General features: G+C 45.0%; 1 protein-coding gene across 1 annotated transcript; it reads right to left on the minus strand.

The window, feature by feature from the left end:
• Positions 1 to 1,362: 1,362 nt before the first annotated feature.
• Positions 1,363 to 17,141, minus strand: PRSS23 (serine protease 23). Its single transcript, XM_006118367.5, has 2 exons — positions 16,731 to 17,141; positions 1,363 to 4,611 (listed from the first exon to the last, which is right to left on the minus strand). Exon 2 carries the CDS (start codon positions 4,596 to 4,598, stop codon positions 3,480 to 3,482), a length of 1,119 nt encoding a protein of 372 aa, XP_006118429.3. The 5' UTR covers positions 4,599 to 4,611; positions 16,731 to 17,141; the 3' UTR covers positions 1,363 to 3,479.
• Positions 17,142 to 23,873: the final 6,732 nt, after the last annotated feature.

Here is a 23,873-nt window from a genome sequence, read left to right on the forward strand (position 1 = left end):
CCGTGCCACTTTCCTCGGAAGAGGGGAGGGATTTCCCCGCCGCACGCCCTGCTTGGTCTCCTGCCCTGGGCTCTGCTCTGGCTTCTCCTGTGAAGCTTTCACAGATTCAGTTTTTTTTTTCACATTAAGTGATTAATATTAAACATAAAATAAGTAAAAATAAAAAGAGAAACCCAAAATGAACACACTAAATCCCTTTGTCAATAGTGAAGCAACTGAACCAATAATAATGATCATTAAAATAAAAATTTAAAAATAATTATAGGTATTTCTATAAAATACAAAAAATAATACTTCTTACTTAAAATGTTTTAAAAGCTCAAAAAAGGCCACCAGCTGGGTGGTTTAAAAACAAAAGCCAACCTAGCACATACACACAAATCAATATAAAACAATAAAGCCCAATTATTAAACGCCTATTCAAAATAGGGATGTGAAAGGTTAATATCACCCTTACTGCTTACTACTTACGGTCAGCGGGCTGCTCCAGCTCTGTGGGGCCTGGTGCATCACAGGCAGGAATGCTCCAGCCTGGCAGGATCAGCACCCACCCCAGCAGGGCCGTTACCCAACACGTGGCCTTTGGTTTTGGCCCCGGCGGGGGCCGCCACTACCTGACATGCGACTTCTGGTTTTGGCTCCGGCCAGAGCAACCAGAGCAGTTGCTGCCTGACACCAGAGCAGTTGCTGCCTCCATACGCATGGGAGGAGGGGGCTGAGCTCCCACCCAGTGCCACGCCAAATAGGCTTGCGTGCCACTTATGGCACGTATGCCGTAGGTTGCTGGCCCCTGCTTTAGAACAAGGTCCCAGTTCGACAAAGCACTTAAGAACATGCTTCTATGGGAAGTAAGCATGTGCTTATGTGTTTCAAAGAATCAGAGACCAAACTCTCAGAATTTCACACTCCTCCTTGCACATCTAGAAATAAAATTTAATGAATGCTACATAAGTACACTCAATGACTCGTTCTCTTTTCATTGTAACTACTGATATCAAAGGGGTTGTTTCTGATTTACACCCATGTGAGAGTTGAAAAATCAATTGCATTATATTCTTTGTCATGAGATTATATCCTGCACTTGCAAGAGTTGGAATCACTAGGCCAAATCCTTTCCCCCTTTACTTCAGTGGCGTTACACTAAGAATGGGTTTGACTATTTGTTGTAATAAGTCATTTTCATCTCTAAGATGATCCGATGACTCTTGTTTTGGAAATGCAATAATCACATAAAGCCAGGGATTTCCAGAGGCATTTCCGTAGGGTTAAATACTCATCTCTACTGAAATACATTTGATTATCTGTAATGAGCATGGAGAAAAGAAAGCTGAAAGGAAATAAATGAAGAAACAGTCTCAAGGATGTTGATACGACTGTGCTGTATTTGAATGTCTTTACAAATAAGTAAAAGCAAAAAGAGATTGAAGTTACAACCCCAGGTATGGTACAAGAGTGTCTGCACCGAAATTCCATTACTTTTCTTTATTCACTGTGATACATTCAAAGAGAAGTGCTCCAGCTGACAGTCACAAAATAAAGTAAATCTAGAATAAAATAGCAGAAGAAGTCTGTCAGTTACATATGGTGATTACTCATATTTTTAAAGCATTAGTAACTGTATGCATCTGAGTGCAAACACCCAGCAAGGAAGGGTTCCACAGTTTTGAACACTGCACCCACAATCAAAAACATCTTTAGGCTGCTCCAGCAAAAATGGCTTTCATAACTAGAGCCAACACTTCTAGAAAGATAGAGCACCATCAGGAGTGTATTTTCCCACACCATAAAATTAGCAAAATGAAAGAAAAATAAGGCTTAACTGAATTACAAGTGTCCTATAAAGCTCAGAAACAAGCCCACATAGACTCAATCTTGCTTAGCTCAGTTTTGCTGGACAGCGCTGAATTTTGTCCCGGTAACATCTGTGCAGTGCCTAATGCAATGAGATGCATGGATGGAATGGAGATTAGCATTTGAATAAGTGACCATTTTCCTATTTAAAGAGTGGCGACAGGCTGCTATGACACTAGCCTAGCAGTGTTACTGAAATACAGTGGCATAATCCACCTGAGAAACATGATGTGTAGAAAGTTCTTTGTTCTACCAATGTTGTTTGCTGTGCAACAGTATTTGGCAGGGGGTTTCAACCCATAAAAAGGTAGTTTCTGTTGGAATTATAATTTGTCTACAATAAAATGACAGGCATCAATGTCCATACGAGACACTGGTGCATCATTTTATTCATATATTGGATTATGTCCTATAATCTGGTTCTCTTTCAATTAGCTCTATTACAAGCTGTAGAACTGGTGAGCTACGTGTGTCAAGAACTGCTCATAACTTGGCAATTTTGAAAGAAAACTACCACAAATGCTGCAAGGAAAAAATTCAGAAGTCAAGAGGTTAAAGTACACTGCCAAACCGGGGTGGCAGAGATACAGATAGAAATCTGTTAACAAATTTTCTTTCTTTCTTTCTTACAATATTCTCTTTCTACTTTAAAGCCTTACAATTTAGGAAGCCAAAAAAACCTAAGGATGCTTCTCCTCCTCTCGGACAGGACTTGCATTGCTGGAGTAGTCACAAAGAGCTAGAAATTTTCCATGATTAAAGATCTAAATAAGTCACAAAAGGAAACAACCTTCTTCCCCCATACACCTTCTACACAATATATTTATAGGGACACGGTCATGTTAACAACTGTGGCCCAGATTCTTAAACAATTAATCCCATGCATAATACTGCTTGAGTGAGCAGAACTCTGAGGCACGCTGTGTGTGACTTAAGATCCAGGCATGTCCAGTTTTCCATGACTATGGCCTAGATGTTTAAACAGTATTTTCTTACCTATGTTACTCATAAAGCTTCAAATCACTAAACATTACAGTTTGAAAAAACCCTCTATTTATTTACCCTTACAGTTATTTGCATGACATTCATCTTCAACAATGTAAACCTAGTCTCTGTTGCACTCTGGTTCTCATGCAATAACACAATTCTGAAACACTGCAGGTTGGGGGAGTTATTGTTAAACACCCTTTTTTACCTCTGATATCACAGAAATACTTTCTTTTAAAGTTTCAGATGAAAACATTTCCATTAAGCCTGTGTTTGAGGTACAAAGTAGGTGTGAGTTCCCCGACAGCATTCCTTTCATACAACTCATTGGAGACCCCTCGGATTATGTATTGTTTACCAACCCCCAAATTAATCTTAAATCACTAGAACTGCAAAGTCAGAAATTCTACCTGAGCTCTCCCCTCCCAACAGTTTTTCCCTTCCTCCTCAAATTAACATTTTCTAACTGCAACTCTGTCACACAATCACCTTCCAAAGAGTAAGGTGTCCTGCTTATAATTTTATAAATTATGTCTAGGCATTTCAAAGTAGAATCACACACATTTATAACAAAAGAAGTTTGGCTTTTCCATGGATAAGTATAATTAAGACAATTAAGTGCTTTCTAGAAAGTTCATTGTCTATCCATCCCTACAGTCAAGATAGTTGCCTTTGATCCAGTAACAGATTTGTGCATATTTCAGGGGTGTGATGCGAACAGCCACATTGAAATCTTGTGGGGCGCCATTCATGTCCACCCACTGATGCCCTGAAAATATTCCAATAATTTTACGCTCCCATTTCTGATGCTGTCTTTTCCACATCCTCACATACACCCCGGACCCACTTGCCCCTGGCTGGGCATCACACTGCTGATACAAGAGGTCAAATGTTTCATCTTTGACATCACAGAAACGGTAAACCAGATTCCCTGGACGATCATTGTCATAGCCAGAGAAGTGAATCCTACCTCCAGGCAACTGTCTAGCGGGTGGGCTCACACCTATATTCATGAATTTTCTTTTGTGAGGCTTCTTGAGCTCCAGTAGGGCATAGTCATAATCCATGCCAATATCATTAGCATTTCCTTTGATCCATCCTTTGGGCACATGTGTCCGTTTCACTCGGATCCACTGGAATTTCATTTTTTCTGGCATTGTTGAGCTCGTGATATTAGTCCCTTTGCTGCCATCTTTCAGTTTAGGCTTCAGGAAGCCCACCCTCAGTTTCTGGGCTCCTTTAACGTAACTTTTGCCATCATGGATGCAGTGAGCTGCGGTAAGGACGTGCTTTTCTGCCACCAGAGTACCTGTGCAACCTGTGGACAACTTCACCGAAGTGGAGAAAGGGTAATTCAACAAGAAGTCCTTGCCAAAAATGCTAAACCTACTGTCGTAGCCATAGATCTGCCTCTTTGTTCGAGATTTGCTTTGTGATCCTTCACTGCCACTGTTGACAATGTAAATGCCTACTTCAGTTTCAACAAGACTACCATTGGCATACAAGGTCTCATAGGACAGATAGTCCTTCACTTCTTCATACGTTGGCAGCGGGGAACGCTTGTGGCATTCTGGGCCACAAGAAGATACCACCTCCAGTTTGGTTTCTGCATCAAACTGTGGTTTGTCTAGATTAACGGTAGATTGTGGCAGGATTACTGGAACTTTGTAAGATGGCCAGGTTGGTTTCCAGACAGAATTGGCAGGCATAACATCCTTAACAGCGCACAGGAAGAGGATCAAAGTTGACACACCTGCCATGCTGAACACCAATCTGGGGAAAGAAAAGAATCCTCTGATTAGTAAAGCAAACATTCATTCACCATGGCACAGCAATCGTTTGCTAGCCAAACAAAATACCTGGCATTGTCCTGACATTTTATCCCTACTTAAGGCTAAACCCTGATCCTAATGAAGTGAGTGCACAGGATCAGGTGATTTGTAACTGGGGGAAGGGAAAATTCTGTATAATACAGCACAGCTCACTTAAAGCATGTACTTGACCTTGGGATTATTATGTGATCTACTGCCAGCCCTGAGATATCAAGTGATTGTTTTGTCTGTTTTTAGCATTGTTGGTATAGCATAGTCTGCAGGCTCCGCTTCACAAGTCCCCCAGAAGAATTACCTGCTCCCAACCAGGAATTGTAATGGTTCCAATTGTTTCCAATTCCCTTTTTACTGGATATTAGGCTGCCTGCTCTGTTAATTATACACTGTACAAGCCCCTTAGGTTGACACTTTCAAATTTTGGTGCCAAGATTAGGAACCTAACTCTAATTTTGGCTACACAGTTGTAAACAGGTGGTGTCTCAGTTTTCCAGCTCAGCACCTCCTATCGCCATCAGTGAGAGCTGCAGGTATTCAACTCCTTCGGTGGGCAGAACAAATGTCAGGCTATTAGCACATACCTGCAGTGAGAGACCACAGTGAAGTGACTTATAATGCTTTATATATGTTACAGTGACTCCTAGTGGCCAGGACCTCCCCTCCCAACTCCCCCCCAGTCCTAGGCACTGTACAAACAAGAAATAGAGAAATAAATAGAGAGTAAGAAATAAAGCCCCTGCTCCAAGGGTCTTATAATCTTGGTTAACAATTAATCAAGCGGATAAAGTAAATACAGGGGGGCACGTTTCTGTAGTGCTGGTATGTTAGAGGGTTGCTTCCCCTGTAAATTAAGACTGAGGAGGGTTTCTAGTCTATTTAACATACTTTTTCCTTAGGCATGAATGGGGAAAGTTCACCTATTATGTGAGGGCAGCTAATGAAGAAAAGATTTTTAAGTACAGAAGGAACATTCAGCTAACATATTGACTTATTCAACAGTAAATTAAATTCATTTGAAATGCAAACCAATCCTCTCACAGCACAGAGGGACTGTAAATGTGTTTATGAACCACAGGCAGAGGGTGTCAAGCGACAGAGAACAAAGAAAATGTGTGACAGAAGTTTATTTGAAAATTAGCCATACAGCTGAATCGCTGCAGGAGCCTGTGTACTTGGTGTGAGAAGGCAGGCAGGACTTCTTGTGTACAAGGATTATACAAACAAAATGACACAATTATGTTGAGCTTATGTATATTGAAACCCTGCTGGTTACACCGATAATGGCTGCATGATCATTCCTGACATGCCTCAAGTGAATAAACTATAACACACAGTTGCAGAAGGTGTCTAAGAACTAAAAAGCAAAGAAGTCTCCACAACTCTTTGCAAAGCAGTTTTCTGTTCCTAAGCTCTGCTGTGGAGTCCCTCAGGAATCATGGGCTAGCAGAGGATAAAGGTATCTGAGTCAAATATTACAGCTGGATAATTTTACAGCCAGTAGCATCATTTGTAGTAATCGATGCTAAGAAAAAGGTAGGCAAAGCTCATCTGTCAGAGTAATGATGATGTGTTAGGGAAGAGCCATTATGGTTTTTGTAAAGGGAAATCATGCCTCCCCAATCTATTCGAATTCTTTGAAGGAGTCAACAAGCATGTGAACAAGAGTGATCTAGTTGACATTATGTACTTGGACTTTCAGAAAGTCTCTCACCAAAGGCTCTAAGCAAAGAAAGAAGTCAAGGGCTAGGAGGGAAGATTCTCTCATGGATCAGTAGCTGGTTAAAAGACAGAAACAAAGGGTTGGCATAAATGGCCAGTTTTCACAATCGGAAGAGGTAAATAATGGATTCCCTCAAGAACCTGTATGGAGACCAGCACTGTTCAAATATTCATAAATAATCCAGAAACGGGGCTAAACAGAGAGGTGATAAAGATTACAGACAATACAGAATTATTCAAGACAGTTACATCAAAAGCTGAGTGCAAAGATTTACAAAAGGCCCTCTTCCCTAAACTGCGTGATTGGGCAATAAAATGGCAGATGAAATTCAATGTTGGAAAATACAAAATTCCGGCATACTTACAAAATGACGGACCCTAATTAGTTGTAACCACTTGTGAAGGGGCTGGCCAGCCCCGCACTGAACATGGGGGCGGAGAGCCCGCCTATTGGGTAAAATACGCCCCTCCCCCGAAGCCCTGCTGGGCATGCTCGCAGTGCAGCCCCGGTATAAAAGGCTGCCGGGTCGCTCAGTTGGGGTGGGCCGCTGAAGGGGAAGGAGTTCCTCTCCAGATACCGAAGCCACAGCCACTTCAGCTGGACTAAGAGGCACTGGACCAGTTACCTCTGCCGCTGTTGTCGCCAGAACGAGCCAGACCACAATGCTGGCCGCGCTGTGCAGCCTCTTGAGAAGCCGTCGCTGGCCCCTGCTGTCTCCCAAGCCACACCTGCCGACGTCGCTGCTGTTGCTGGACCCGCATCCACAGGTGGGACCGTCATCGGACAGGGCGAGGGGGCAGGAAGCAACCCAAGGCGGGGGCCAACGAAGGACCCAGCAAGTTTCAGGGAGAACTCCCCGCTGAGCCAGTGGTGGGAACCACCCGCCACTGATAGGGCCCTGGGTTGGGGCCCGGTGGAGAGGGAGGGCCAGGGCCCCCCTACCTCTTCCGCCCAGATCCTGGACGACGAGGGGATCCAATTTTAAGGACTAGGCCGCAGGGCCTTCATGTAAAGGACTAGGCCTCTGGGCCTGCAGTTAAAGAGACCAGACCGTGGGGAAAAGGGGGTGGGCCACACCACTCAAGAAAAAGCTTGGGCACTGTAGATAGATCTTCAAAACCATCTGCTCAATGTGCAGTGGTAGTCAAATAACTTAACGGGAAGTTAGGAACCATTAGACCAGGGATGGATAATAAGACAGTAAACATCATAATGCTAGGCTACGTCTACACTGGCCCCTTTTCCAGAAGGGGCATGTAAATTTCAGCAGTCGTCGTAGGGAAATCTGCGGGGGATTTAAATATCCCCCGCGGCATTTAAATAAAAATGTCCGCCGCTTTTTTCCGGCTTTTAAAAAAGCCGGAAAAGAGCGTCTAGACTGGCCCCGATCCTCCGGAAAAAGTGCCCTTTTCCGGAGGCTCTTATTCCTACTTCAAAGTAGGAATAAGATCCTCCGGAAAAGGGCACTTTTTCCGGAGGATCGGGGCCAGTCTAGACGCTCTTTTCCGGCTTTTTTAAAAGCCGGAAAAAAGCGGCGGACATTTTTATTTAAATGCCGCGGGGGATATTTAAATCCCCCGCGGATTTCCCTACGACGACTAGTGAAATTTACATGCCCCTTCCGGAAATGGGGCCAGTGTAGACGTAGCCCTAGTGTATGAATCCATAGTATGCCCACACTATGAATACCACATACAGTTCTGGTTGCCCCATCTCAACTCTATCTATTAGAATTGGGAAAGGACATAAAAAATTATTAGGGGTGTGGAACAGCTTCCATATGACAGGAGATTTAAAAGACTGGGACTTTTCAGTTTAGAAAAGAAACAACTCCGAGGGGATATGATAGAGGTCTATAAAATCATGAGTGGTGTGGAGAAAATGAACCGGCAAGTGTTATTTGCCCCTTCACATAACACAAGAACCAGGGGCCATCCAAAGAAACTAAGAGGCTGTGAGTTTAAACAAACTTAAGGAAATATTTCTTCATGTAACACATAGTAAACCTGTTGGACTCATTTCCAAAGGATGTTGTGAAATCCCAAAATATAACTGTGTTCAAAAAAGAATTAGGTATCGTCTACACTTGCAGCCAGGGATGATGCATGAGGGGGCACACAGCCCAAAATACTGTGGATGGGAGAGGCAGGGGCGGCCAGCAGCCGGTGGGGCCAGAGTCCCTGGATAGGGTGACCATATTTCCCCATGCTGAATAAGGGACACCTGGTAAAATGACTCGTATTCAAGTGAGTTCGACGGCAATCAATCAGAACTATGCAGTACAAACATTCACTTTAACATCAAGTAGGCCGAGCCCTTGTTAAAAAATAAATACTGCATAGCTGGAGTCTTTTTATGTACCTTCTTGTCTTTAAGGTTTGCATGGGGAGAAGTGACACACACACATTCCTGCACACACCTCTCACACAGGGACAGGGGACCTCCCTGCCCAGTGCTCTCCATCCTCCATGCCTGGCTGGGCCCCAGGGATGGACCCACCTCTCTTGGTGCCTACCGCCATGTTTTCTCCAGGCAACGTGTGGGGGGCATGTAGGGAAATAGGCCTACCTCCCCAGATTTCTGTTGAGGTTCACTCCAAAACATGGCAATCAGTAGCCTTTTGGCGCTGTGTGGGAGACAAGGGATGGGAGCTGCTTCCAGCTGACGCAGGCTGGGGGTTGAGGTAGGGATGACCTGGCCTGTGTTTTTATCATATCTTCCCTCCTGGCCCCTGCTCCTGTGGCTAGAAGCAGCTTGTTTGTCCCTTCCTGCCCACACAGAGTCGAAAGGCAGCTAACACCCCCACGCTGCCGCTGGATACACACATAACCCCGCTGCCTCCTGTTCCCTGGCTACAATATGGGCAGCGGGGGTTAAGCCCTAAAGATACATTGAGAAACAGGGCCCCAGCCTGGCTGTAGGGGCTTCAGCCAACTGGGCCAGAGAAGCAGCTCAGCAAAGGAGAGTGCTGAGGGGACAGAGCAGCCCCTCACTCCCTGGGGACAGGACCTAGGGTGGGGTGCAGCGGTGCTAAGCCCCACCTGGGGTCTTAGGTGGAGCTCAGACTGGAAATAGCTTCCTCTGCACCACTCTAGAGTCTAGCTGAGAGGCAGAGAAGCTTCCCCATGCCAGCGCTGGGTGGGGCTTTGACACATGGAAGGCCAGGCTCCTCCTGGTAAGCACCCCAGGCCAAGGGTCCTGAGCTTTCCCCGGGTGCCAGCCCAGTCCGAGGCAGTGGGGGAAGGAAGGAGCCTGCCAGTCAGGCTGTTGTTGAGCTAAATGACCCGACCAGGGACTGGTTCTCTGCACAGCATGCACCCTGCTGAGGCGATATGGAGGAGCTGTGGGTGCAAGCGAATGGGCACAGCAGGGAGAGGACGTGAGAGGGAAGCATGTGTAGTGCCCCTCTCCACCTGGTTATCTTCTTTAATGCCAATCTGCTTACAGGTTTTGATGGGCAGGTCTGGGTTCTTCTGGATCCCGCCACCCACTCAACTTTATTTTTTTCGATGGATTTATTTGGCAGTGCCTCCACCACCCTCACTCCTTCCTGGCAGGGTCACCAGGACAGCTTGGGAGGAAAATTCTAACCCAGGGGAATCCCCACGTACTTGACAGATAGTTGGAGACTCCCAGAAAATAACACAAACACATACACTATAATAAACACAATTATATTAAATAGGAGACAAATATAACAGAACAGGGTAAAATACTATTTTTAGGGTCACCGGTGCCCAGCAACTGTAAGATTAGTGTCCCGTTGGTACGTGTACTTTGTTGGGGCCCTTGATGACTTATAATCACAGAATTCTTCTCTGCAGTGGGTTAGCAGTGGGGCTGACTGGGTCCAGTACAGCCCAAAGGACTCACAAGTGGTAAATCCCTCCATAGGTTTAATATGCAGCAGGTTATAAAATCATAAAACAAAATCCCTGACTTACTAACTAAAAGATGGTGCCCTCACACACTCCGGCTACGTCTACACTGGCCCCTTTTCCGGAAGGGGCATGTAAATTTCATGAGTCGTAGTAGGGAAATGCGCGGGGGATTTAAATATCCCCCGCGGCATTTAAATAAAAATGTCCGCCGCTTTTTTCCGGCTTTTAAAAAAGCCGGAAAAGAGCGTCTACACTGGCCCCGATCCTCCGGAAAAAGTGCCCTTTTCCGGAGGATCTTATTCCTACTTTGAAGTAGGAATAAGAGCCTCCGGAAAAGGGCACTTTTTCCGGAGGATCGGGGCCAGTGTAGACGCTCTTTTCCGGCTTTTTTAAAAGCCGGAAAAAAGCGGCGGACATTTTTATTTAAATGCCGCGGGGGATATTTAAATCCCCCGCGCATTTCCCTACTACGACTCATGAAATTTACATGCCCCTTCCGGAAAAGGGGCCAGTGTAGACGTAGCCTCCATGAATGAGGATCAGGTTCAGAGATGACTCAGTCACTGCAGAGGGGCTGGTCTCTTCTGGCAGGGATCCTCCTCAGGCAGGAATCAGGCTGCTTGGGTCCCAGGATTTCCCCTCATCACAAAGGGGTGCAAAGCTCAAGGTGCAGGCCACACAACTGAACTAAAATTCAAACTGTAATCTCCTACCCCAGCATTCAGACACACACACAGCAGGCAGCGCAGAGTTGACCATGCGGTGACTGGTCTCACTCAGGGAGCTGGAGAGCCAACTTAGCCTGGCTGGGGAAGCCTCCCAGCAAACTCCACAAACTGGGAATCAGTAGTGGAGAAATAAAACCCAGCTGAGGGATCCTGCCTTCAGGTCCCTTAGAGGCTAGTTCTCAGGTGGAATCCTGCAAGCAGGCCTGGGGCTTACTAGCTCCCACACAGCCAGCCCTCCCCTTGCCCTGGCTGGCTCCAGACTCCCTCAACAAGGGCCCCTCCTTCCCCTCCTGAACTCTCTGGGAGGGGCATCTCACTCCCTATGGGTTGCAGGGCTCACTCTGTCCCTGGTAGGGGGGGGGAGCCAAGGCAAACTCAGTGTGCCTCTCCCTGAGCTGCCAGCAGACAGAGCCCCGGGAATCTAAGTAATCTCCTTGGGGGTAACACATGAAAAGGGCTGATGGATGGGCAGAAGAAGTGACATGTAACTGGCCACCGCCAGCCCCCGCTCATCCGCCACTGCAGCAAGCAGCCAGTGCTGGCTGGAAATGGGATGGGGGCGGGAGGGAGAGACGGCTGGCCAAGAGCCGGCACGCAGCAGGGACTGCACTGATGGACAAGCAGCGAGAGCAGCCCGACCACCAGCCTTGTACACCAACCCCCATCATCAGCCACTGAACCCCCCCTCCACTCACCACTGGGGGGACGGGTACCTGGCGAGGAAGGATCAGGCCAGCAGTAGGACCCACCAGTACTGAAGAGAGGGAAGAGGCCGAAAATATGGGACAATTTGCCCGTTTTTTAAAAAAGGTAGTGACACCTGCAGGAGGGCCTAAATGTGGGCCTGTCCCTTTAAAAAAGGGTCATCCTATCCCTGGGCAGTTCAGGAACTAGCATGGGAGGGGGGGCAGGCTGGCACTCACAGCAGGGGCCCAGCTGCAGTGGTGGGGGAAGTGGAGCGATGCAGCCCCACTGCTCTCCCCGCTGCATCGCTCATTCCCCTTGGGGCACCTAGCACTGGCCACTGTCAGAAGGCCGGCTGCTGAGCTAAACTGACCATTGGTCTGACCTAGCATAGCCATTCTCACATTCAGGACATAGGCTGAGTTTCACAGCAAATTAGTTTTCTGCCACACCACAAGAAAGGCATATAAAATATGTAGATTATAGACTTGGTGAATGGGGGCCAAGCATGGTGCCCTAGTTCCTACCCCAGAAGTGACTAGTGATTTTGGGTACCTCAGTTGTTGAATGAGCCTGGTTTTCCAGCAGAGTTGAGCACCCCCCTCTGAAGGGTGTGTGAGGTTAGACACCCCCCATCATTAGTCACTTCTGGAAAATGGGGCAGCCTTGAATATCAGTCATAATCACAAAATCAGAGGCCTCACGAAGCTCGTTTATGGAGCTAGAAACGATGACATTTCATGCTCCCTTTTCTTCCTTGCACCCTGAACTTACACACGCATGGTTAGATTACACGTCTTGGCTTAATATTGGGTCTTGCTAACAGCTGCAAACTGGCAGAAAGATGGCACAATGAGCACGGGTTATATAAATAAGAAGAGAAAATGAACAGAATAACAAACTAACAAACAACAAATTTTACCATTCCAGCTCTGGAGAGACCGTATGTTCTCACCTCAGTCAACTGACAACTAACTTTATTTGTGATGAGGAGGAACTGAGTATAAATGTCATCCTGGCCATGCAGTGCACCAGCTAATGTATCCCATTATTGAAACTGTATACTCACTTGCTTCTTTTTGGTGCCTTTTCTTTCCCAAACAGAGTTCTAGAGGAACATGAGGATCTCTCATTAAGACATATGAAGTTTCACACATACACAGAGGATTCCTTTTTAATTAATTAGTCACATAAAGTCACTCCTCATGGCACACCCTTAGCTGGTTTATTTAGGAGTGGGCAGGATGGAGAGAATGTTCTATGCTGTAAACCAGTGGTTTTCAACCTTTTTCATTTGTGGACCCCTAAAAATGTTCAAATGGGGGCACAGAACCCTTTGGAAAGCTTAGAAATAGTCTGTGGATCGCTGAGGACTGCAGTTGACAGGTTGAAAACCACTCCTGTAAATCATAATTTGCCCAGAGCTGAAAGTTTCCCCTTCTCTGTGTAAATGTAGTTCCAGCCAGCAGAGGGTAGCCTTCCAATGAGGAGAATAAGGTGAGTGTGTTGGGATTGTACATGTGCCCAGAAAACATGTTTCAAAAGATTAAATCATATCTGTGCCAACTATGAACTCTTTTAAAGTTGGCTTTAGAGTAATTAATATATTTGTGCAAAGCTTCCTTTTACTTCTCCTTGTCTTCAGTGCTGCCTGATCCCATTGTGAGTTTATCGCATGTAAAGGACAGTTTCACCAGCTACTATTCTGTTATCTCAGTTCTTATCAAAACATAAACAAGACATTAGAGAAAAAAATTAAAAGCTTCTGGATCAGATTAGTAGCCAAAACTGATTACAGATTGGGAGATTTGTTTTGGTCTGTGTGACATATCCAGATAATAAATTACTATTATTTCACTGTTATAACCTAAGAAATGTAGGTAGGTATATATCTCAATAAGCTTATTCTGATGTGCAGTAAGTAGAACAAATTTTGTATAGTTTATCATGGGATGCTAAATCACTGCATGTCACTTCTTTCCATATGGGGGAATCATCTTAAAAAATTGTCTGATGGAAACATGAGTCTATTCTACAAAGCTAGTGGATGTTCCCTAATTGTGAAACCAAAAATAGGCACCATGCCAAATATAGGTAATATCTTTTACTGGACTAATCCCTGTTGGTGGAAGGTACAGGCTTTCAAGCTCTTCCTCAGGCCTGGAGAAGGTAACCAGAGTGCTTAATAAAAGACATTACCTCACCTACCTTGTCTTTCTCATATCCTGGGGCCAACTGAGCTACAAAATAACACTTTACTCAAGTATGTCAGAACAGCGCTGCACATTTTTTTACTCATAGAAAATATTGCTCCACTAGGCAGGATAGGAACTTCCAGAAAGTGTTTTGTAAATGATTGGGTGTGATAATGGCATTACAATTGCTTTGGGAATGGAAACACTGGCTCCCCAAAATACTGAAACACTTGCAGACACATTTTCCTATCTGCAATAGACATTCATGCCTTAAGGAAATCCTGGTGAAAGAACTGTCTTGTTCAGAGTGTACATGAATCATCTCCTAATAAGCAAGTCATATTTTGGAAGAGTTCAGCATTCAAAGGTGGTACTTGTAATAGTCTGTAAAATGAAAATAAATGCTGGAACATACAGTGTGAAATCCTATGACCAGACTAATCTCCATTACATTTTGAAAGGAAGAAAGTTTTTCCATGGGGCTGTGACAAAAAATAAAATAAAAACCTACCTCAATACAAATTGAGCTAAATTATAGTTACCATTGTGCCAAATTACCTCAGTCACTTTTCTTAGTCATGAAACTTGTTAAAACACAGAACTAACAAAACTCCAGTTTAAGAGCTACTGAAGCCTTCAGTGCAATTAAAACATAATATGTATATATTAGTCTGTCATTGACACTGAACAGTGAGGCCAGTGGCTGAATAAAATTTCACTCACTCTGTCCCTTCTCCACTAATTTGAAGACTATGTATAAGAAGAGATGTGCTGGAAACAGATTTTGATACTAGCAAGCCAGAGGCATCTGCCAAAATATACAGAAGACACAGCAGGCATTTTGGCACATGTATTAGAGTGACAAAAAAGAAATAGAATTATATTTATATTTTTACCAATCAGTTCAATTTATTTAGAAGATTTTTCTGTCTGCTTTCCCACCTACTCCCATCCATTTTTCCCTTGCTATAAAATTAGTTTTGGTTTTCATCACACAGGACCAGACTGTGTTATGGCAGATTATGGACCATTTCTCTGAAGTAGCAAATTGTAACTGATGACACATATGGTCACTGTTATTAACCAACCGGAGTAATACATTATAGTTGCCCAAACACTGTTCCCTATGGTAGTGGTTCTCAACTGGGGTACACAGAGGTCTTCCAGGGGGTACATCAGCTCATCTAGAGATTTGCTTACTTTTACACCAAGCAGGGAAAAAAACTGGCAAAGTCAGTCCCTGTACAAACTAAAATTTTGTACGACTTGTTTATAATGCTTTATGTATTCTACACTAAAATGAGAGTACAATATTTATACTCCAGTTGGAAAGGTTGAGAGCCACTCCCGTGTGGAACACTGCAAACAAATCTCAACTCAAGGTATCGCCCACCCTCAGAAAAAGACTTAGGCTACATCTACACTGCGGAGCTATTTCAGGATACCTCTGGTATCCCAAAATAGCTATTCCACAGCTTAAGAGCCAAGCCCATTATATCGAAATATAATGAACTTGCTATTCCGACATCCCTGTAAACCTCATTGCACAAGAGACGTTTCAGAATAGTGCTTTATTTTGAAATTACCTCAAAATAAGCTCCGCAATTTGCGTAGCGCAATTAATTGCGTACCTTATTTCAAGGTCAGGGCGCTATGTAGAAACACCCTTATAATGTCCCCTGTTGCAGCAAGAGCTTAAAACACAGATAATGAAATATCTTTCTTTTAAGAAATGTATTATCAGTAGACCTGCAGCCATTCATTGCAGAGCTCAGCACCATAAGTTCTCACCTAGGAGAATTTTCTCCATCTGCTGACAATTGTGAATGTCTCCTGGGTGTCACCCAGTGTGAAATAAATCAAACATAATTTTTATCAGCTATTTTCTCATAAGATGCTCTGCTAGTCCCTGTTTCTATTTCTATACTGTGCACAATGCCAGTTCTACTAGGTATGTTTTTTCTTCTCTTTCAAAATTAACAGCTAATGATGAATGATAGTTGAATCAGAAACAGAAGTTTTTGCATCCAACAAATGCTGACACTATAGTTTCAGGAATTGGATAATTTCTGTTCACAATCAGTATTAGTCAGAAATCAAGGACAAATGTGACCCTACTTTTTGTTCGCTAGATATATTTCCGGAGGGGGGGTTCGCCAAGGTGCATTCCTGTTCTCGTAGATAAAAGTTAAACACTAATTTCTACCCAATGAAATTGCCTTATGCTTCCTAAAAATGTGTGAACAAAACTGAGGGCAGGCAAAATCGGTGGAGAAAAGACAACTGTCATGAAAGAATTCCCTGCATTCTATTTAAATCTCCTGGCTTGTTTCTTTCTGATAACCTCCTGTCAATGATTTCATTCTTCCTACAAAAAAACTGTCCCGGATGAAAGATCCCACGCCTGTTTTTCAATTAGGAAATGTGATACTAACATGGATTCAGCATCCTATTATAGACTGAAATTACTCTTCTACTTTGTCCATATAAGCCATGTCTGATCATTAGAGCTTAGTGAGATTTTGTCTCTCTCCTCCAACACAAGGGTAAAGAGGCAGCTCAGTAATACTTTTAACACATCTTGTCCAGGCAGCTTGGATATCTTTAGCCCAATGCCCTTTGTCCACCCCCTGGCTCATTCTGATCCACAGAGCAGTGTTTTGCTAGAGGCATTTGCATATTTTTGGCAGCAGGCAGTTTACAGCCTGCAAAAGTCCTGGGCACAGCGGCTCCCCTTTAAGCAAGTCACAGCCCCAGAAGGAACTGTCCCCTTCTAGCTCTGTGCAGAGCCAGGCCGGTTGGCGCTTGCACTCTGTTCAAAAACCTTCCTGGCCAGGGTCGCTTTGCGTACTTACCACCGCCTCACATGCAAGGTGTATAGCTAAGCGCCCGTCTCTGCAGGATCAGGCAGGTGAAGGGTTTGGTCCCATAACTCCAAGCTTCTCTGCTGGAATCTCTCGCAGACTCAAAGCTGCCTCCTGCGATGCTCCCGGGGAAATGCCGCTACCCACACTTGGGGGAGTCCACTCGCATCTCCCTGGCGCTGCCCAACGCACAACTCTCCAGCATTGGCGAGGGGCTTTCGGGGGAAGGGAAGGAGGTTTGGAAGTGTCTCCTTTGCAGGTGTCGCCCACGAGCCCTCCCTCCGGCTCCTGCTGCTGCTACCGAGCCTCTGCAGTTTGCAAAAAAATGGGACGAAAAAAAAAAACTTTCCTGCCAACAGCAACTAGCGCCTCAGCGGCGCAGGCGCCATGTGACCCAACCCACCCGCACTCCGGATTGCTGGAGCTAGCAGGAGGCTGGCCTGGCGGTGCAGCGCTCCCCTCCCCGTACACCCCCTCGCTGCACAAAGAGGGGCCCGCCCCGGTCCTGCACAGCGCCCGCCCGTAGGGAGAGTTGCGAAGGCGCCACGCAGGGCGGCTGCCCGCCTTCGAAGCTGGGATTTCTTGTGGGGAAATTCCTCTGCCCGCCCCCCTTCCAAAGCCCCGCGGGGCTGCAGTTGCTTTCCCGGCCCCGCAGGGGGTGGCCAATGCCTAATCTGCGTCGGGGTCTCGTCCTGCGTGCGCCTGGCTCGCCCGTGGGAAAGTGGATCGCAAAGTTCTCAGCAGACAGCTCAGTGCGGGATGGTTTGCAAGGTGCCACCTGCCCCGTCCATTGGGGCATTGACTCTGAGGTTGTCACTGCCATAGGCAGAGCTTTGACAGACGGTAAAAAGGCAGGGATCCGTCCTAGAGAAGCCTGTGATCTTAATAAACTAGATGGGAAAACAACTGATTCCCCCTAACTAGCCCCCTGTAGGAATTTCACACCCATACGTTAGCACATTGAATCCTACACTTATGGTCTAAAGCACAATTTACAATAGTGAGGCTGCAGTGTGCACAGCTGTTAGTTTACAGTTGTTATATTACATGGCTTAATGAAGGATGTTACAAATGAAAAGTATAGGCCTTCTCATCTAACAAGAGTTAGATGGTCAATTCAAAGAAAGGGCAGGATGAGCAGGTACTCACACCAATAAAGGGGGCTGGAGCAGACTTTAAGGTGTAAATATGAATTTTAGGGACAAAATTCCTCTGAAGTCAATCGGAGTTAGCCACTGCCTTCAGTGTGGCCAGGATTTCTGCCAATGTACAAATTTTACTTATTCATAGAATCCTAGGGCTGGAAGAGACCTCAGGAGATCCAGTCCAACCCCCTGCCCTCTTATTCAGTTTAATAAGGAAGATTCTGAGCTGGAAATGCTTTCACACATGTGTAACCTAACCCATTCAAGTAAGTAACATCAGTGGGGCTCTTCAATCATGTGTGCTAATTTGGTCACATGCATGTTTGCAGGTTAAGAGTCCAAAAGCATTTTGTCCCACAGTTTGACAGAGTATCCCACCGCTATTGTCACGTTATGCAAATATAGGAATCTAATTATTTGAATGAGATATTATGTCTGTGTCCATGTTTGTTGAATCTATATAGTGATATCTGGCAGGAAGAGAAAAGAAGCGCCAAGAAAAATAGCTACAAATACAGAGGCCAAAATCCTGCAGATTTGAAGGGAAAATCGCTATTGGTTTTGCCAGAATTCCCTGCTGATTTCCATTAGCCCATGCAGTAAGTATAAATTCTTCAGGGATCAATTTGTGTGCTGACTCAAGCCTTCTCTCTAATTCTAATTTTACAAAGAACTTGTAAAGCTTGAAGCGCAGAGACAAGTAAACCAAATAAGCCAGAAATTGCTTTTCCATGTGGGTACTCTTAGGAAGCTGAAATGACACTAGAACCTTAGTCCAAGGAATATATAGTTCCTTTTTGCTTTAATTTATTTTGATTTTGTATTATTAAAAAAAAAATCAGTCCCAGATTCTAGGTGCCCTGTCAGCTAATGACCTGTTTGAAGTCACAAAAGGATTTTAAAGTGAAGGCTGGAAAGAGCAAGGGGACAACACCATTAGAAATACATATTAATTGTGCATTACACCACTTTGTTTGGCATCAGTATGGTCCTTGCTTCCCTAAAATGTCTAATTACAGCATCACATAGAGATTTCCGAAGATCAATCCGAAGCAGCTCCAGCAGAAACCCAAGGTAACGTAGCAGCAGGCACACAAAGGCAAACAGGGAAGTGCATTTGGTATTAAATCAGGTAATGCTAGGTCAGAGGAAAATTGGCATTTCCCATGTGCAGTGATTAGCAAACCCCAGAAGTGTCATTAGTCAGCTCCGCTTTAGACAAGGGTTAACAAGTCGAACCATGATATGGTCCTAGAGTGATACTGATGACAAATTAATCACCATCCCCTCCTGGGGAGAGTTCAGTGGGGCTTCATAACTTTTCTGGGCCTTGTGGCTAGAATGCTCAAACTCCCATATGCTCCCTAATAAAAGATATGAAGTCCCACAGCTATAGGGTTCTTGGCAGCAGACTCAGTGAAGCAGGAAAAAATAACCTTTGCTCTTCTGCATGTATGAAGAAATATATTCAGTTGCCTTGGGAGGAGGCAAAATCTTATGACAGTGTGTCATGCTGCAACAATTTTCTGATAAAGTTCTTGAGATCCACGGAACAGCCAACAAGTGCACTGCTCCCGGTCACCCATAACTCTGCAAGCCTTCCTCTTCTGGGGACCAGATCTCATTATGGCTACGTCTAGATTGCATCCTTTTTTCGTAAAAGGGATGCAAATTAGACGTATCACAATTGCTAATGAAGTGGGGATTTAAATCTCCCCCGCTTCATTAGCATAAAAATGGCGGCCGCTTTTTTTCGGCATGGAGCTTTGCCGGAAAAAAGTGCCAGTCTAGACGCTGATCTTTTGGAAATTAAAGCCTTTTCTGAAAGATCCCTTAAAGACTTTATTTTTCGAAAGATCCGCGTCTGGACTGGTGCTTTTTTCCGGCAAAGCTCCGTGCCGAAAAAAAGCGGCAGCCATTTTTATGCTAATGAAGCGGGGGAGATTTAAATCCCCGCTTCATTAGCAATTGCGATACATCTAATTTGCATCTCTTTTACGAAAAAGGGATGCAATCTAGACGTAGCCACAAATGGCCATACTGGGTTAGACCAAAGGTCCATCTAGTCCAGTATTCTGTCTGCTGATATTGGCCAATACCAGATGCCCCAGAGGGAGGGATCACAACAGGTAATCCTCACATGATCTCTCCCTGTCATCCACCTCCAGAGAAATAGAGTCTAGGGACACCATTCCTACCTATCCTGGCTAATACCCATTGATGGACCTAACCTCCATTAATTTAGCTAGCTCTTTTTGAACCCTGTTAAAGTTCTAGCCTTCACCGCATCCTCTGGCAAGCAGCTCCACAGGTTGACTGTGCACTGAGTGAAGAAAAACTTCCTTTTGTTTGTTTTATATCTGCTGCCTATGAATTTCATTTGATGATTCCTAGTTCTTTTATTGTGGGAATACGAAAATAACTTTTTCTTATTCACTTTTTCTATGCCAGTCATGATTTTACAGACCTCTATCATATCCCCCCTTAGTTTCCTCTTTTCTAAGCTGAAAAGTCCAGGTCTTTTTAATCTCTCTTCATATGGGACCCATTTCAAACCCCTAATCATTTTTGTTGCCCTTTTCTGAACCTTTCCAATGCCAACACATCTTTTTTGAGATGAGGTGACCACATCTGTATGCAGTATTCATGATGGCTGTGTCTACACTGGGCCACTTATTCCAGAAAAGCAGCCGCTTTTCCGGAATAACTTGCCAGCTGTCTACACCGGCCGCTTGCTTTTCTGGAAAAGCAGTGACGATCTACTGTAAAATTGTCAGTGCTTTTCCGGAAAAACTATGCTGCTCCCATTCGGGCAAAAGTCCTTTTCCGGAAAACTGTTCTGGAAAAGGGCCAGTGTAGACAGCCCAAATTTCTTTTCCGCAAAAAAACCCTGATCGCGAAAATGACGATCGGGGCTTTTTTCCGGAAAAGCGCGTCTATATTGGCACGGATGCTTTTCCGGAAAAAGTGCTTTTCCAGAAAAGCATCCTGCCAATGTAGACGCGCTTTTTCCAGAAATACTTATAACAGAAAACTGTTCCGTTTTAAGCATTTCTGGAAAAGGGTGCCAGTGTAGATGTAGCCGATGTGGGTGAACCATGGTTTTATATAGAGGCAGTAAGATATTTTCTGTCTTATTCTCTATGGGCTCGTCTACATTGGCCCCTTTTCCGGAAGGGGCATGTTAATTTCAGCCATCGTAGTAGGGAAATGCGCGGGGGATTTAAATATCCCCCGCGGCATTTAAATAAAAATGTCCGCCGCTTTTTTCCGGCTTTTAGAAAAGCCGGAAAAGAGCGTCTACGCTGGCCCCGATCCTCCAGAAAAAGCGCCCTTTTCCGGAGGATCGGGGCCAGTGTAGACGCTCTTTTCCGGCTTTTCTAAAAGCCGGAAAAAAGCGGCGGACATTTTTATTTAAATGCCGCGGGGGATATTTAAATCCCCCGCGCATTTCCCTACTACGATGGCTGAAATTAACATGCCCCGTCCGGAAAAGGGGCCAATGTAGACGTAGCCTATCCCTTTTTTAATGATTTTGACTGCCGCTGCACACTGAGTGGATGTTTTCTGAGAACTATCCACAATGACTCCAAGATCTTTCTCTTGAGTACTTGTAGCCAAATTAGTCCCCATCATATTGTATATATTGCTGGGATTATGTTTTCCAATGTGCATTACTTTACATTTATCAACATTAAATGTCATTTGCCATTTTGCTGCCCAATCACTTAGTTTGGTGAGATCTCTTTGAAGCTCTTCACAGTCTGCTTTGGCCTTAACTATCTTGAGCAGTGTGGATTGACAGATGCTATAGCAAAATTTCAGATTGATAGATATAGACAGACTGATAATATGAGTAGTAGATTAAACCACTCTTGCTAGAATCTATAGAGCTCTTCCTGAGGAGTGAAGCCACAAGTAAAGTGTGATGGCGAAGTAGCTTTTAATTAAAGTTGATCTTGAGGCAATTAGTTCCCATAGTTGTTATTGCCAGTCACTTTTGAATAAAATCTTCCTCAATTTTAGCTTTATAATTATTTTTAATAAATGCTGACATTGAACCATAAACCCACAGGGTATGTCTACACTACAGAGTTAGTTCGAACTAACTTAGTTCGAATTAGTTAATTCGAACTAAGCTAATTCAAACTAACGCGTCTAGAACTAAAAACTAGTTCGAATTAGCGTTTTGCTAATTCGAACTAGCATGTCCACATTAAGTGGACCCTGAACAGGGCTTAAGGATGGCCGGAAGCAGTGCCGGCAGGGCATCAGAGGACGACTTAGAGCGTGGAGATGCTGTCTCAGGCTAGCCGCGGGCTGTGCTTAAAGGGACCCGACCCCCACCCCGGAAGACAGTTCTCAGGGGGAGGGCTGGGGGGCATCGGGTGGCTGGCTCGAGCCGTGCCAGGTGCAGGGTCTGCTGGCTGGGTGCTGGCAGGCTTGCACCTGGCACGGGCACCGTAGCCAGCCCGTGCCCCTTTAAGGGGTCCAGGGCCGGGAGGGTGGCATAGAGTTTCCCTGGTGTTGGCCAGAGTGGCCACCAGGGAAACCTGGGGAGGTCTAGCCTTCCACTCGTTCGAATTAAGGGTCTACACAGCCCTTAATTCGAACTAGCTAGTTCGAACTAGGCTTAATCCTCATAAAATGAGGTTTACCTAGTTTGAACTAAGCGCTCCGCTAGTTCGAATTAAGTTCGAACTAGCGGAGCGCTAGTGTAGCGCCTATCAAAGTTAGTTCGAACTAACCTCCGTTAGTTCGAACTAACTCTGTAGTGTAGACATACCCACACAGCTTTACAAGTGGATTAAGATACATTTCCTGATCCTAAAACAAAACAATCACACTACACTGGATAACTATGTAAAAAGAGAGAAGCTGGAGGTGGGGATCATTAGTGATGAAGAGATGGGAGCAGGACTTGTTTGAAGAGATGGACAAAGGCATCTGTGAGTTCAGGATGTAAATCGGGGAGGGCAAAAGGGCCTCTGCGGGCCGAATCTGGCCCACCAAGCAGATTGATCTGGCCTGCAGAAGTCCTGCTGCTCCCTTGCCAATCAGGGCCTAAAGATGGGGGAGCTCACAGTGCTTAGAGTCAACTTGGTGATTGACTCTAAGTGCTGTGTGTTGGAGGGCAGGGAGCAAGAGACTTTGTGCTCCCCTCCCACACAGACATCAGGGTCTGTGGGCGGGGAAGCATGAAAGTGTCCTGCCTCCACCCCTTCTGCGTGAGACTCTCTCCCCCCCCCCCCCCCCGCTTCTGGGGCAGCCCGGGGCTACTTCAAAAATTTTTGAAGTGTCCCCAGTCAAAAATTATTGCTGACCCTGTTCTGATCCTGTGCCAGTCCTCCCAGCCTACCTCTCTGGCTTTGACATTGGTTCTGGTTACCGGCTTCTGCCTATCGCTCTGGTTATTAACTCCAGCTCTTGTCCTTGGCTTGGTTCCTGACTCTAGCTTTGGCTCTGCCCTCTATCTCTAACCACTATGCAGGGCTCTAGCTCTAACCTCTAGGTCAGACAACCCATATCTCAGTCTTGACCCTGAGAAGGGAAGATATTTAATGAGGATGTAAAAGAAGAGAGAACCCTCCAGATGGACAAAATCAAGAGAACCTGTACCAAAGCAGGAAGGCAGCATCAAAGAAGGTGCAAAGACCATCGTCCTGTTTCTCAATTACACTAAGACTCCATTATGCCATTCTTAAAGTATATAGGGGCTTAAAGTGAGAGTAAGGCCTTACCAATCTAGGTATTCATTGGCACTTATAACCATACTATCTGTGAAAATAGCAGTTATTTCGAATTAACTTTAATAGCGTCTACACAGGCAAATCGCTATTTCAAAATAAATTCAAAATAGTGGAGCCCTTATTTCGAATTTGGTAAACCTCATTCTACGAGGATCAACATCAAATTCGAAATAGCTATTTTGAATTAAGTGCTGTGTACACACTTTGCCACAGCGCATGCGCCGTGACGCCATGCGCAT

The sequence above is a fragment of the Pelodiscus sinensis genome, chromosome 1 (assembly GCF_052426305.1).
Source record: "Pelodiscus sinensis isolate ZL-2025 chromosome 1, ASM5242630v1, whole genome shotgun sequence".
Lineage (NCBI taxonomy): Eukaryota > Metazoa > Chordata > Testudines > Trionychidae > Pelodiscus > Pelodiscus sinensis.

Excerpts from the sequence above, each read along its gene's own strand:
- PRSS23 (XM_006118367.5), bottom strand. The coding sequence starts at position 4,598 with ATGGCAGGTGTGTCAACTTTGATCCTCTTCCTGTGCGCTGTTAAGGAT.